The sequence below is a fragment of the Solea senegalensis genome, unplaced genomic scaffold, assembly GCF_019176455.1.
Source record: "Solea senegalensis isolate Sse05_10M unplaced genomic scaffold, IFAPA_SoseM_1 scf7180000012718, whole genome shotgun sequence".
NCBI lineage: Eukaryota > Metazoa > Chordata > Actinopteri > Pleuronectiformes > Soleidae > Solea > Solea senegalensis.
In genome coordinates this window covers 22,487-37,500 of record NW_025320677.1, presented here as the reverse complement: position 1 = coordinate 37,500, position 15,014 = coordinate 22,487, and the positions used below count along the sequence as shown (strand labels likewise).

Below are 15,014 nucleotides of genomic sequence, written 5' to 3'. Positions count from 1 at the left end.
TTAGAGGACGTCAGTGTAGTGCAAATGTATAATGTTATAATTAAATAAAATAGTCTCAGTCTTGACTCCGTCCCGAGGATCAGCATTAAAGTGATTTAGAACCTTCAGCTGTGTCATGTGACGTGTTTCTGCCGACTAACCTGCAGCCAACAAAGAGAGCAGGTTGCACTGCAGGTGGCTGGAGGCGGGGTTTGCTCAAAGATCATTTGCATATGTTAGCAGGAAACACAAGAGTGGCTGTAGCTCGAGGCAGCGACAGGCGTCACAACCTGTTCCCTTGCACTCTCGTCTCTCCTGAGCTGTGAGGTAAGCTGTTTGAACTTCTGCGACTGTTTAAAGACTGACTTAAAGTTTCTGACTTCATGTGCTTCTATACAAATAAATCTGAAGTGAATCGCTGTAAGAAACAAAGGAGCAGATGTTCTAATGTTCTAGTGTGTTGTAGATCAATTTTTACTTTTATTCACAAAACACGTGATCATTTAAAAACTTAAGTTAAAAGGATGCAGAGCTGATCGCACATCTGTTAAGAAACCTTGTTTTGACACAAATGTTTTATTCTACTCAGCATATAATATAATAATCATAAAATAATACAATATAATATAATATAATAATCATAAAATAATATAATATAATAATCATAAAATAATACAATACAATATAATATAATAATCATAAAATAATATAATATAATAATCATAAAATAATACAATACAATGTAATATAATAATCAAATGAAAACAAATGATCGGGTTTTATTTAGGAGCTGAAATCTCAGCAGCTTCACTGACCTCAGTACAATGTTACTGTCGGCACTGCAGTTACGTTTCACTGTAAATCAGGACCAAGACCAAGAACAAGACCAAGGCAGAGCAGGTCTGAGTCAAGACCAAGACCAAGGCAGAGCAGGTCTGAGTCAAGACCAAGACCAAGGCAGAGCAGGTCTGAGTCAAGACCAAGACCAAGGCAGAGCAGGTCTGAGTCAAGACCAAGACCCAAGACCAAGAAGACAGAGCAGTCTGAGTCAAGACCAAGACCTAGACAAGTCTGAGTCAAGACCAAGACCAAGACCAAGACCAAGGCAGAGCAAGTCTGAGTCGAGACCAAGACCAAGTCTGAGTCAAGACCAAGACCAAGGCAGAGCAAGTCTGAGTCAAGACCAAGACCAAGAAAGGCAGGCAGTGAGTCAAGACCAAGACCTAGACCAAGGCAGAGCAAGTCTGAGTCAAGACCAAGACCTAGACCAAGGCAGAGCAAGTCTGAGTCAAGACCAAGACCAAGAAAAAGGCAGTGAGTCAAGACCAAGACCTTTCTGAAAGTGTAAACTAGGACTTGATGTGCTTGTGTTACAGCTGAACCTGAAAGTGCAGCGATGCCTCCTCCCGGTGTGTGTCTGAACATCATGGAGGCTCGTCACAAGAAAAGTGGAATCGGGAGCTCGAGCCACCCTGAGAGTTTTTTTAACCAGGACTACGAGCAGCTGAAACGTTTCTGTCTCACAAGAAAAGTCAAGTACATCGATGAGCTGTTCCCACCTGTCACCTGGTCCATCGGCATGGGATTGCTGCGCCCTGACGATCTGTCCAAAGTGCAGTGGTTAAGACCGTGGGTGAGTGCTGTGAGAGGTCAATGCCAAGTTAATTACACTCAACTCCTTACATTGGTATACGACGACGATGATGATGCTGCTGGTTCTTCCTCCTCAGGATATTTCTTCCAATCCCTCCGTTGTACTTGATGGGATCTCCAGGTTTGACTTTGAACAAGGATTAGTTGGTGAGTCCACGACAAACTGCTGCTGTGCATCGACATGGTTCTCACGCCTAAACATTATATCTATGTATACTGTAGTATCTATAGAGTATATATATATATATGTATATGTATAAATGTACTCTAACTGTAAAAACATGCTCTCATTCAGGAAACTGTTGGTTTCTCGCATCGATCGGAGCTCTGACTCTCCAAAGTCAAGTCCTCATGCAAGTGATGCCTCCAGGGCAAACATTTCATGAGGACTACTGTGGGCTGTTTCACTTCAGGGTAAACACACGCAACACGACGCCGCATTACACGCGACGCACGCACGCACTTACCACACACACGCGCCGACACACCACGCACACACGCACGCACACACACGCACGCACACACACATCTGTAGATGTCAGATTTAGTAACTAAAAACTTTTGCAAACTGAAGCGAACAAAAAGCTAAGTCTAATCTAAATTCTACGCAAACAACCTTTGTGATATAATAAATATAATAGAATTATAATTATTTCTTGACAAATTCACAAAACTATCACGATCCCTGTTAATGACTAATAATAATAATTAGGCTCCACCCACCCTACCACGTTTCAGCTCATTAATACTTGGAGTGAAGCAACCTGAAAAACAAAAATCAATATTACAAAAGTGTTTACTGACAGCGTGTCATATTACATATGACATGCTTTGCTTTGATCTGACTTTGTGTGTGTGTGGTTATAGAAACTGACCCAAAGTTGGCACTGACTTGTGTCTTTTTTGGCTCTTGCATAAGAGAGTGGGTGGAGGTTTGTGATAAGGTCTGGTGGCACGAGGTCGGAACTGAAGACACACAGCAGTTGTCTGGACAGAAGGCTTAAAAACCTCCAAATAAATGCTCACAGTAGCCAGCGCCGTAGAGAAGCTGCTGGTGTGAAAACAGAAGCTTGAAAATTCGTCCTCAGTCCACACAGAAACATCTTGAGCTTGCAGGACACGACTCTACACTCTGTACGCTGTTTGTTATCAGACACGTCTTTTTCTTTTATTATAGTTCTTTCTCAATGTGGGCGTGGCCATCATAGCCCTGACATTGTTCTGACACAAACACAAAGCAGTTGTTTTCAGTGATGAGCACAGAAAACAACAAAACAAGAGTCCAGTCGAGTGGAGCTAGAACTGTATAACAGAAAAAGCTCCGTGTGTCAGTGTCTGATACAACGACACCTCAATAAAAATATGAACAAATGGAAAAAGAAAACGATCTTTGTCTTTTTGTGTCACCAGTTCTGGAGGTTTGGGATGTGGGTGGACGTCGTCATTGATGACAAACTTCCAACAATAAATGGCCGACTAATCTTCGTCCACTCCAAAGACCCAAATGAGTTCTGGCCAGCTTTGTTGGAGAAAGCCTACGCCAAGTATGAAAGGACACGAGTTCATGAATGAATTGTTTTTGTTTTACCTTTTTTGTGGATAATTCAAATGAACATGCATCTACTTGTGTCAGGGTTTGTGGTTCCTATGCCGACATGAGAGCTGGGACTCCAGCAGAGGCTATGATGGACTTCACTGGTGGTGTCCTCATGCACATCGACCTGTCGGATCCTCCAGCAAACATGTGGGACCTGATGTTCAGGGCGGGACAGACCACTTCACTGATGAGCTGTGGGACACATCCGGGGGTAACGCACAAATCCAGAACTCACACGGCAGTTTGTCTTGGACGTGTGAGAGTTAATGTTACATTAGAATGAGACTCTACTAACTAAACTCTACATGCTTTAGTCATCGTAACACATGTCGTTTGGCGTCCTGGCTGGACAGAGCTGGTTACTACGTCGATCTTTAATTTCCTCCCTGTCTTAAAGATCAGTCCACTTTCACACAAGTGAATGTCTTTGTTTTGCAGGAGACGTCTGACAACACTGTGCTCAGAAATGGATTGGTCCAAGGCCATGCGTACACTGTGACGGGTCTCAAACAGGTAATGAACTATTAGCAAGTCCAACAAGCCTTTTCTGTAACTGTCTATACTTTGGAACGACTTACAGATGGAAATGAAATCTGCTCCTCGAGCTTCACTATAGACCCTATTTTATGATGTCACTGTTTTACTGTGTTTTTATTGATTTTATGTTGATCTGCCTTTAAATCTGTAAGTCGTGACTTGTTGCAAACATACTGTACTTTTATTATTTATTGCACAATTATGTCATGGAAGCTTCTTCTCTGTTGATTGATGGCTAGTTAACCAGTGGAGGGAAACTTGTCCACCTGGTGCGTTTGTGGAACCCCTGGGGAAAAGGAGAGTGGAATGGAGACTGGAGCGACATGTAAGTTCACAACTACACCAGCAGCAAACACACCAAACTAAACTCTGATTCAAAACGAGCATGAAATATGAGTGAGTGGATCAAAGGAAGTGTCCTGCAGCTGGGATGATCCGGCCTTGTTCTGGACCAATCCCAGGATCCACCTCATGCTGTACCTCCAAACAAGCTACAGGATCTCTGAGCTCTGAACTGGGTTCAGCAGAATCTACACCATCGACTCTGTGAAGTGGACGATCACTGACAGAGACACTTACTGTACATGTTTGTTCTTTCACGTCTGTCATTCGTTGTCTTTCAGGTCCTCACTGTGGCTCACTGTCAACGCTGAGGACCGTCACATGTGCCACTCAGTGCGAGATGATGGAGAATTCTGGTAAACTCATATAAAACAATAATAATGATTCATTCAGTCAGAAACACAGGATGTTATTAAGTGATGTTTTTAAAGCACAGATAAAGGAGGGGACTGAGAACTGTGACTGTGACCGTGTGCAGAACATGAACATGATTTACTAAACTAATGTTTTATTGAAGAAAACCTGAAACTAGTGTTTGAGGCCAGAAACTTCCCTGGAGAAGCTTTACTGACATCGTTAGGATCATTTGTTTCTATTATTTCAGGGTTTTCTGCACTGGCTTCATTTTCAGGATCCATCGATTCTTCATATGCATGTTGACCATCATCTGCTCCAGAATCAATTTACAGCATGTGTGATTGTCCCCTGACAGGATGACCCTGCAAGAGGTCTGTAAATTCTACAGTGATCTGAGCATCTGCTGCCTCACTCCAAACTTCCTCGATGGAAACTCTTCTTGTCACTGGACGGCCTCCGTGCTCGAGGGCCGATGGGTTTCAGGAATCACTGCTGGAGGATGTCCACAAAACAAAGGTATGTTTATGTGAGGAGACACATTATTGTTCTTTCATTCATTCATTCATTCATTCATTCTTTCATTCATTCATCTTCTACCACTTTATCCTCCACACGAGGGTTGCATGGGGTGCTGTGTGTGGTGCACCCTGGACCTTCAGTTGTAACACATGTGAAATCACCAGCACGATTTAATAAAAAAAAAAAAAAAGGTTTTTGTTGTATTTACTGAAGTTCACGGTCAAAGCCACAGTTTAGCACAACGTTAGAAGTTTAGTCAAAATAAAAAAGCTCTTGCAGTTACTGTTGGATGAATAACCACAACTACTGTTGTGACCATAAACTCACACTCTGCACATGCGCAGTAGTTAACATTACAACTTAACAGTAACTGGGGAAACCAGCTGGACAGGAACGAAGAAACAACCAAACAATGTGATGAAGATGAGATAAGATCGACTTTTACACAGCGTCACAGAGGATTTATGACTCCATGAGTGTTAAACTAGAGGTTAACAGCATGAAGCACATCATACAACAAAAAAAGTAAATCATTCACAATCCGTCTGAGCTGCGTGTTAAAACCTGTTTGTTTGTGTCTTTGTTTACCAGAAAGTTTCTGGACTAATCCTCAGTATCGGGTCAGGATCGATGGTCCGCATTCAGAGAAAGACGGTGAGAAGAACACGCTGCTGTCTCTCATGCAAAAACCCGACAAGCAGAACCGGCACCTGGTCCAGAACCTCCACATCGGATTATCTGTATTTGAAGTAAACACTGACTTCTTTGTTTGGTTCCAGTAGGAAAAGCCCGTCATATGAACAGTTATTTGAACAAGTTTTTGTCACTTTTGCTGTTTGACATCCCAGCACACACAGCTGATCAAACAGGTTATTCTGTGACTTTGCTCTTTTGAAATCTTCATCCACTAAACTGTGTCTCTGTGAGCTGAACATGTTGCTTTTCTCTCTGGACTTTGGTGAAGGGAAAGTGAGCAGTTTCTGACAAGGAGGTAAAGCAGTGAACAAAAAAATACAAGCGCAACAATGGCCATGTGTTTTTTTAATGTTAACTGGAAACTGTTCATTCTCTTTTAGATGCATCGCTGTTTTATTGTGAGTGAATATCTGAGGCCAAAACTCAGCCTTTGCTTTAAATCCATGATAGAAAATAAGAATGACATTTTAAATGTATTCTATAAATATATGAATGACATCATTATAATTCTAATTTATTTGCCATTTTCTCCAACATGAACTCGCCCTGTCCTGATTTTCCTCAAGGTGCCTGAACAAGTAAGAGACGACACACTTTCATGTCTCGTCCACACGTTGGCGCTCTTCTGTGAGGTCATAGGGTTACAGAGTTGTGTGTTATCACAGTACAGGACACACAGAGGGAAGTTCCCGGCCACGTTCTTCAGCACACACACTCCTGCTGCCCAAACCAAAACCTACCTGAACGCCCGGCAGGTGATGGAGTCGCTCACCCTGAAGCCTGGAGATTACCTGATCGTTCCGTCCACCTACCGTCCCAACGAGACGTCCTCCTTCATCCTGACCATCCACTCCAAAATTGACACCCACGGCTAGTACGAGCACAGTCTCCGCCCACTACTGTACTGCTGTTTATATTAAGAATTAATGGCGGCACACCTGTGTTTTCTCTACAGTGAGAATTCCAACGACTATAAAAACGAACCAGTTCAGAAGGTGAGCGAGGTTTAACAGGATTCCGTTATTGTTTGGATTTTTATTGACGCCGGAATCTTTGTCTTACTTTCCCGTTGTTAGTCTCCACTGGAGGAGCAAAGAGAGAATCCACAGGACGACAAGAAGAAGACGACCCTCTTCCACAAGCACTCAGACAAGGTCATTTCTCTCTTGTCAGCAGATCATGTGCTGCTGAAGGTTTATTGAGTTTTCACCAGGAGCAAAACAATCTCCTGGAGAGTTAATGGTCTCCATAGTTTCAGGTCTTCTATTATTGAAAGTGTTTTTCCATTCAGAGGTAAATGGATGATAAAGAAAGGCACTGAGATGTCACATTATTTATTTATTAAGATAAATGAGGTTAATAAAGAAGGTTTAGGCACGAAAAGCAGCTGAGGATCATCATGTTTGTGTAATAGTGAAACTGGTTCAATAATAATTATACACACACATTATATTTACACCTCATCAACATGCAAACATGGTCTGTGAATAGATTCTCATTATTATGTTTGTTGTGCACTTTCATCTCAACATCCTGACCTCTCACCTCTGACCTTGTTCGTAGTATGAGGAAGTGGACGCAGAGCAGCTCCAGAAGCTCCTGAATGAAAACATCTTGAAAGGTTTGGACTGTAAAGAAAACTGTGCTCATTTGTTGTTTGTGTGTGTGTGTGTCTGTGCGAGTGTGTGATGCAGAGTTTGTGCTTTCCCTCAGGAGAGCTGAAGTCTGGAGGCTTCAGCGTCAATGACTGTCGCAGCATGGTCGCTCTGATGGACGTATCCTTTCAGGGTCCATGTGACTCTCAAAGTTAGAATCCAGATTCCATGTAAAGATGTGTTGACTTAACACTGAGGGGAACAGACGTCCATCACTGGAAAACTCAACAGAGAGGAATTTGTCTATCTGTGGAACAAGGTTGTGAAGTACAAGGTAAAAAGGAATCGAAGCGTTTGACCGTAGATGATGTTTGATGATGTTTGACCGTAGATGATGTTTGATGATGTTTGACCGTAGATGATGTTTGATGATGTTTAATCAGATGATGTTTGATGACGCTTTGATAGATGATGTTTGATGACGCTTGACCCAGAGATGATGTTTGAGATGATGTTTGACCGTGATGATGTTTGATGACATGATGATGTTTAGTTTGACCTGAGATGATGTTTGATGATGTTTGATGATGATGTTTGACCGTAGATGATGTTGATGACCGTAGATGATGTTTGATGACGTAGATGATGTTTGACCGAGATGATGTTTGATGACGCTTTGTGATGATCCCGTAGATGATGTTTGATGACCGTGATGATGTTTGATGACGCTTTGGACCGTAGATGATGAGATGATGTTTGATGACGCTTTGGACCATGATGTTTGATTTGATTGACTGATGATGTTTGACCGTGACCGTAGATGATGATGACGCTTGACCGTGATGATGTTTGATGACGCTTAATAGATGATGTTTGATGACGCTTTGACCGAGATGACGCTTGACCATAGATGATGTTTGATGATGTGTTGGAGATGACGACGTTTGGATGATTGTTTTAGATGATGTTTGACCGTGATGAGTTTACGATGTTTGACCGTGATGATGTTTGGACCGTGATGATGTTTGACCCGTAGATGATGTTTGATGACGCTTGGATGATGATGATGATGACGCTGATATTTGATGACGCTTTGACCGCAGATGACGCTTGGATCATAGATGATGTTTGATGATGTTTGACCGTAGATGACGCTTTGATGACGCTTGACCGATGATGATGATGTTGATGATGACGCTGATGATGTTTGATGACGCTTTTGACGTGAGATGTTTGATGACGTTGACCGTGATGATGATGCTTTGACCTGATGACGCTTTGACCGTAGATGATGTTTGATGACTTTGATGACGCTTTTGACCGTGATGATGTTTGATGATGATTTGACTTGACGATGGATGATGTTGACCGTAGATGATGTTGGATGACGCTTGACCGTAGATGATGTTTGATGACGCTTGACCGTAGATGATGTTTGATGACGCTTTTGATCAGATGATGTTTGATGACGCTTGACCTAAGATGACGCTTGACCGATGTTTGATGACGCTTTGACCGTAGATGATGTTTGATGACGCTTTTGACCAGATGTTTGACCGTAGATGATGTTTGACCGATGATGTTTGACGCTTTTACCAGATGATGTTTGATGACGCTTGACCGTGATGACGCTTGACCATAGATGATGTTTGATGATGTTTGACCGTGATGACGCTTTTGATGACGCTTTGGACCGTGAGATGATGTTTGATGACGCTTTGGATCAGAGATGATGTTTGATGACGCTTGACCAGATGATGTTTTGACGTAGAGATGATGTTTGACCATAGATGATGTTTGATGATGTTTGACCAGAGATGATGTTTGATGATGTTTGACCGTGATGTTTGACCAGATGATGTTTGATGATTTGACCAGAGATGATGTTTGACTATAGATGATGTTTGATGACGCTTGACCGTGATGATGTTTGATGACGGATTGTGATGACGCTTGACCGTGATGATGTTTGATGACGCTTTGACCGTAGGATGACTTGACCATAGATGATGTTAGATGATGTTTGATGATGTTTGACCGTGATGACGCTTTGATGACGCTTTGACCAGATGACGCTTGATGACGCTTTGACCAGAGATGACGCTTTGATGACGCTTGACCGTGATGACGCTTGATGACGTTTGACCGTAGATGATGTTTGACCGTAGATGACGAGGGAAACGTTCCTGACCGCTGTCTGTGTTCTTTTCTTAGAACATTTTCTTCCTCACTGATGTTTCCCGGACAGGAACGCTGTCACTGAGTGAACTGAGGAAGGCATTTGAAGCTTCAGGTTCCTGTTTATTCTTAATGTGATTGTCATGGAACATCTCAGTGTTCCCCACCTTTAATGCTGAGTTACTGACACACAGGTGGTCATGTGACACTGACTCCTGCTCACTGCTGCAGCATGGAGTTCATTTAAAGACTCTGAAACAAGTGTTCACTCTCCACTGGATTTTCAGTAAAAAAAATACAAATGTCAGCATTGTTCAGCCTGTAATTCACACTGCAGGTCACACTGTAGTTCTGCCTGTAACATGTTAACATGTCAACAGAGTGAGCACTGACCCTTGTGCATGTGTTGCTCAGGAAAGAGGCTCAGCGATGCCATGCTGAATCTGATGGCTCTGCGCTACGGCACGTCCTCTGGACACATAACACTGGAGAGCTTCATCACTCTCATCCTGCGCTTGGACTGCATGTACAGTAAGTTACACCATGATGATATTTTAGAGGCCACCACCTGGTTACCATTGCACACATGATGAGCCAGGAGAACCAGTGTTTGAGACCCGGTCAGAACAAGTGGTCACATGTTCTCCCCATGTGTGCGTGGGTTTTCTCCGGGTTCCTCCCACAGTCCAAAAACATGCAGATTTGGGGATTAGGTAAATTAGACACAGGTGTAAAATGGCCGCAGCTGTGAGAGTGGATGGTTGTCTCTGACTCCGCCCATCGCCCTATGTCAGCTGAGATCGGCACAGTTGCCCCCCTGTGACGCCCATATGTGGAGGATAAAGCGGTATAAAATAGATGAGCCAGGAGAAACTGTACCTGCGTATCACGTCGACTTCATGTTAACTCATTCATACTTCAACACTTTGTTTGTTGCTCAACAGAAATCTTCAAAAAACTGTCTGATGGGAAAGCCATGTCTCTCCAAGAGTCAGAGGTAATACGGCGTTATCAGTGTCTCACTATCACAGTGTTAATCATTCCTAACACTGTGAATGTTTCTCTGTTTCCAGTGGATTTACATTTCCATGTACACTTAACCTGACAAAGAAGAAGACGCCGTCGACAATGATCTCAAAAAACACTGTTTTATTTTAGTGAACAGTGAACCTTTACATTTACACCAGGAGCTCGTTAGACTGCTGTATATCTCATAGATCATTTCGATAACTTTGCTGCTAAATGAAGATTGCACAGATTGTCTTGCATGCTTTGAGGAGGAATGACAGAAGTGAGTGAAAGATATTTAACTGTAAGGGTTCATCAATAAAAGCTGCAAAAATCCTACGGCCTGTAACTTTGATTTACACAAAGTGCTTCACATGATCACACAACACAATAACACACGGAAACAACACAAACACGTAGAGAAGAAACCATGGTAATACTACTACTACTAATAACTACAATACAAATATGTAATACATAATAAGATAAGTCAATAAAAGCCAAAGCAAATAAATAGGTTTTTAGCAGAGACTGGACAGACAGACAGACAGAAACAAGAGAGAAAAAAGCATTAAGGCCAAAACAAGTGACTTGAGCACAATGACCACAAGAGGAAGTGAAACCAGCTTTGAACATTAATTATATTATTCATTATAAAACAAATACATTTTTGTTCTTTTCATGTTTTCCAGTTATAGGAGATCAGTGTGGCATGCACATACACACACATACACACACATACACACACATACACACACTTACACACACACTTACACACACACACACACACGACATAGCATACACACACACATACTACTACACAAAGACACACACTTACACACACACACACACACACACACACACACACACCCTGCTGGCTTCACACACTAACACATACTAAATACATACTACACACACACACACACACACACCCTACACACACACACACTAACACACACACTAACACACACTTACACACGCACACACACACATGTTCGACATTCATGACATGAGGGGACATTGCATTGACTTACATTCATTTCCTGGAGACTTACTCTAACCCTAACCACAATTACTACTGGCCTAATCCTAATCCTAACCCTAACCTTAACCCTAATCTCAATCTCAGCCTAACCTTAAAACATACCTTCACCTTAAAATGTAGTAATTTACGTTATGGGGACTTGCTTTTTGTCCCCACAAGGAAGACAAGTCCCCATAATGTGACTGTGTAAACAGGTTTAGGTCCCCACAACATTAGTAGTACCTGGACACACACACACACACACACACACACACACACACCCTTACACACACCACCACACACTTAGCACGCCAAGCATACATACACACACTTACACACACTAACACACACACACACACACACACACACTTTGTTTACTACACTTATAACACACGCATACACACACACACATACACACACTTACAATACTACTCAAATACAAACACACAGACTAACACACACTTACACAACTCTTTAGTTGTTGCACATGACAAAAGATTTCAAATAAAGATTGACAGTGTTGAAGTCAGGTTCAAACAAAGTGAGTAATTCTGTCCACACGCACGTCAAAGACCTGCTTTGTCACGGACGTGCAGCTGTGATGCACTTCTACGGGACAATGCTCCCCAGGCGCCACTCAGTGTGGCAGCCCACTGCTCCTAATTCTAGGATGGGTCAAAATGCAGAGGAATACTTTCCCTAATAAAAACTAACTTTAACTTCTGCCCTCTTGTGGGTGAAAACAGTAAAGCACAACAGAGACATTGCCATGTTACTGTTGCAAAGCAGGATGTGATGATCATGACCAAGCAGAACAGATACAAAGTCATGTGAAAAGAAACAAGACTCACCCGCTCACCCAGAGAGACCAAAGTAAAAATAATGCAAACCAGGAGCCACTGTAACATTATCATCGTTGTTGTTGTTGTCGCTTTCATTCCTCCAGTCGTTTTGTTTGCAGCTCATTTCACACGTCACAAAAACATTTCTGTTTATTTTAGTAAATGTCTTTGTCTAGTGTTAATATTGTCTTTTTAAATGATTCCGCCACAGTTATAAACACGAATGTGTTCTTAATCTGGTCTGCCTGCTTAAATAAAGGTGAAATAAAAAGGATGTTGGTGCTTTACTCACGCTGTGTGCTTCATCCACCTCCGTACGCAGCGCTGGAATGTCGATAGAGACTGAAAAGTGAACTCATGTGTAACAGACATTTGTTTATATTTAAAGGCTCCAAATGAGGATATTTGTGTTTCTGTAGCTATGAACCTGGAAGACTCTCAGTCACACAACTGATGGTTTCATGAAGGAAACAGTTATCACACTACATGTATTAGCACATCATTCCTGTGTATCTTCTTTTTCAGCTTTTTTATTGTTTATTCAGTTATTTCAGTGTGAGTTCCTTCATCTGCACCAGGATGATTTGTTTGTTTTAGTGTTTCCTTTGTTAGACACTGACAACATGTCTACACTACACATGCTCCACTGACTCTGACTGACACACCTTATTGTTTCTATGTTTGCACATTTATTTAATAAATGTTACTTTTGTTTAAACTGAGTTGGTTGTGCATCTCCTACTTTGAGCCGCTCGTAACATGCTGATTCGAAACAACAGAACGTCTTCACTTATTTGCACTCACTGATCAAATTAGACACAACGCGTTCTCTCCAGACTGAGGTAAGAACATCTTCACATCGATGCTTTGCTCTATACTGTTTGATTAGGCTGCACTGATTATCAAAGACACAGAATGTACAAATGACACTTTTTTAGGAGTCCCGGCTGTCGATCTACCAACGCCCACATAACTCATCAGGATTTTAAGATAATTATAGGAGAAGATATTTTAACTTGTGTTTGTTAAAATGCAAAATCAACTTTTAAAAGCTGTTTTTTTGTAATTCAACTCATCAAATGTGCTTTATTGCAACGTCTTTTGAGTTAAAGTGGAGCGTTAAATTACGGTAATTATCAGGATAAGTAGGATTTTAAAGATTTTTAAAATGAGAGTTTCTTTCTTAAATAAAGACATTCAAGTGCATCCCATAATACAAAAACTGAGACAAAAGTATCATAAATATACCGTTAATTGAAAAAAATAACGGCCACAAAATCATTGTGATGCTCACTGACTTCAGCCTCTTTCATTCTGCACCTGAACCTGAACGTCTGTCCAGTACTTAGTTACAGTAACTTAGTAACTTAGTAACTTAGTAACATTCTGACAGCTTTGCTTCTTTAACAGCATGGACAGCAAAAGACAAACAAGACAAGACAAGAAGGCATACAGAATGTTTTAGAGTTTAAACGTAATATTTTGGCCTCTTTAAAGAAGAAAGGAAAATTCCTAAATCTGGTGGAAGGTTTGAGGGCGGGCCGGAGGGTGTGTGTGTGTGGTGTGGTGGTGGGCAGGTGCGGTGGGAGCTAAGTGGGACAGAGAGGGAGTCGGTGATTTATGCTGGTGGCTTTGTATCTTGCTTTGCCGCTGCTGCTGCTGCTGCTGCTGCTGCTGCTGCTGCTGCTGCTGGTTGGATGGCGGTGAGATAATGGATTGACCTCTACTCCGCCCGTGCAGAGCGGCTGCATTATAGCAAAGCCAGTGTGAATAAAGGAAAAGACGGTTATTTTTAGTGCCTGATTGAAATGCTGAAGGAATCTGCCACCGAGGGCTCAGAGAGCAGAGTTGTGAGGGAGATAAAATCATAGCAAAAGAAGAAAGAAAAAAGAAAAAAGGGAAGGAAGGTAAAGGAACAAGAATCGGTGGAGCTGAGAGAGAAAAAAGCAAAGAAGAAGTAAAGGAAGTTGTGTTTAAATACGCCGTGTTTATCCTCCACTTCTGCCACCGCCTACGTCTGCACAACAATCCTATAAGACGACGCATAATTTACATTAATTACACATTAATCCAGATTAATTAGCATATATATTTGAATTAGGATTTAAAGGCTTTGAGGCCTATTTTGATTATTGCAGCCTGCGATCGCTCTGAAAGGAGATGTAAATTTGTATATTCACCGCTAATGCTAATGGAGGCTAATGTTGATATGCCGATTTTACTAAATGGATTTTTTTTTTTTTTTTAACTCCGTGAGTCAAGTGTGTTTGTTTTAGTTTGGATTCACAGGGGATTTGGTCTGGTTTTCCCCCCCCGTCCTCCACACACCCTCGCCTTTGCGATCACCACCGTCCCGGGAATCATCTCCACATCATCATCATCATCAGTGTAATTTGCCTCATTTGTTACAGTAGTTATGGTAAACGATGATCCTCCTATTATCTGCCGTCAGCCTTCACGTGTAAGCCACATGAACTGTACTGTACACGTCCACGCCGAGCGCTATTAGGAAAATCTGTCTGTGTGTGTGTGTGTGTGTTGAATACTACATCACAGGCTGGTAAACAGAGCAGTTTATTGGCACAGGCTGCTGTTTTATGACTTAATCTCTCGCGGTAAAAGCATCTTGGCTACAGGTCATATCGGTTTATTGTTGTGGTGCTAAATAATCAATAGCAAAGATGTTG

General features: G+C 41.9%; 1 protein-coding gene across 3 annotated transcripts in view; it reads left to right on the top strand.

The window, feature by feature from the left end:
* The window catches only part of LOC122759959 (calpain-1 catalytic subunit-like), a 15,066-nt gene extending 4,266 nt beyond the window's left edge, over positions 1-10,800 (top strand). For 2 of the 3 annotated variants that reach the window (XM_044014981.1, XM_044014979.1), the window contains exons 2-23: positions 147-306; positions 1,356-1,612; positions 1,710-1,779; positions 1,928-2,046; positions 3,043-3,176; positions 3,266-3,440; positions 3,668-3,742; positions 4,006-4,091; positions 4,390-4,464; positions 4,821-4,981; positions 5,576-5,733; positions 6,247-6,258; positions 6,346-6,554; positions 6,636-6,675; positions 6,757-6,834; positions 7,244-7,301; positions 7,394-7,455; positions 7,541-7,609; positions 9,490-9,568; positions 9,868-9,984; positions 10,398-10,450; positions 10,527-10,800. In XM_044014981.1, the coding sequence (XP_043870916.1) occupies positions 1,376-1,612; positions 1,710-1,779; positions 1,928-2,046; positions 3,043-3,176; positions 3,266-3,440; positions 3,668-3,742; positions 4,006-4,091; positions 4,390-4,464; positions 4,821-4,981; positions 5,576-5,733; positions 6,247-6,258; positions 6,346-6,554; positions 6,636-6,675; positions 6,757-6,834; positions 7,244-7,301; positions 7,394-7,455; positions 7,541-7,609; positions 9,490-9,568; positions 9,868-9,984; positions 10,398-10,450; positions 10,527-10,553 (2,094 nt within the window). In that variant the 5' untranslated portion in view covers positions 147-306; positions 1,356-1,375 and the 3' untranslated portion in view covers positions 10,554-10,800. Of the gene's footprint in view, positions 307-1,355; positions 1,613-1,709; positions 1,780-1,927; positions 2,047-3,042; positions 3,177-3,265; positions 3,441-3,667; positions 3,743-4,005; positions 4,092-4,389; positions 4,465-4,820; positions 4,982-5,575; positions 5,734-6,246; positions 6,259-6,345; positions 6,555-6,635; positions 6,676-6,756; positions 6,835-7,243; positions 7,302-7,393; positions 7,456-7,540; positions 7,610-9,489; positions 9,569-9,867; positions 9,985-10,397; positions 10,451-10,526 lie in introns of all 3 variants that reach the window. The other variant, XM_044014982.1, reaches the window with a different exon arrangement.
* Positions 10,801-15,014: the final 4,214 nt, after the last annotated feature.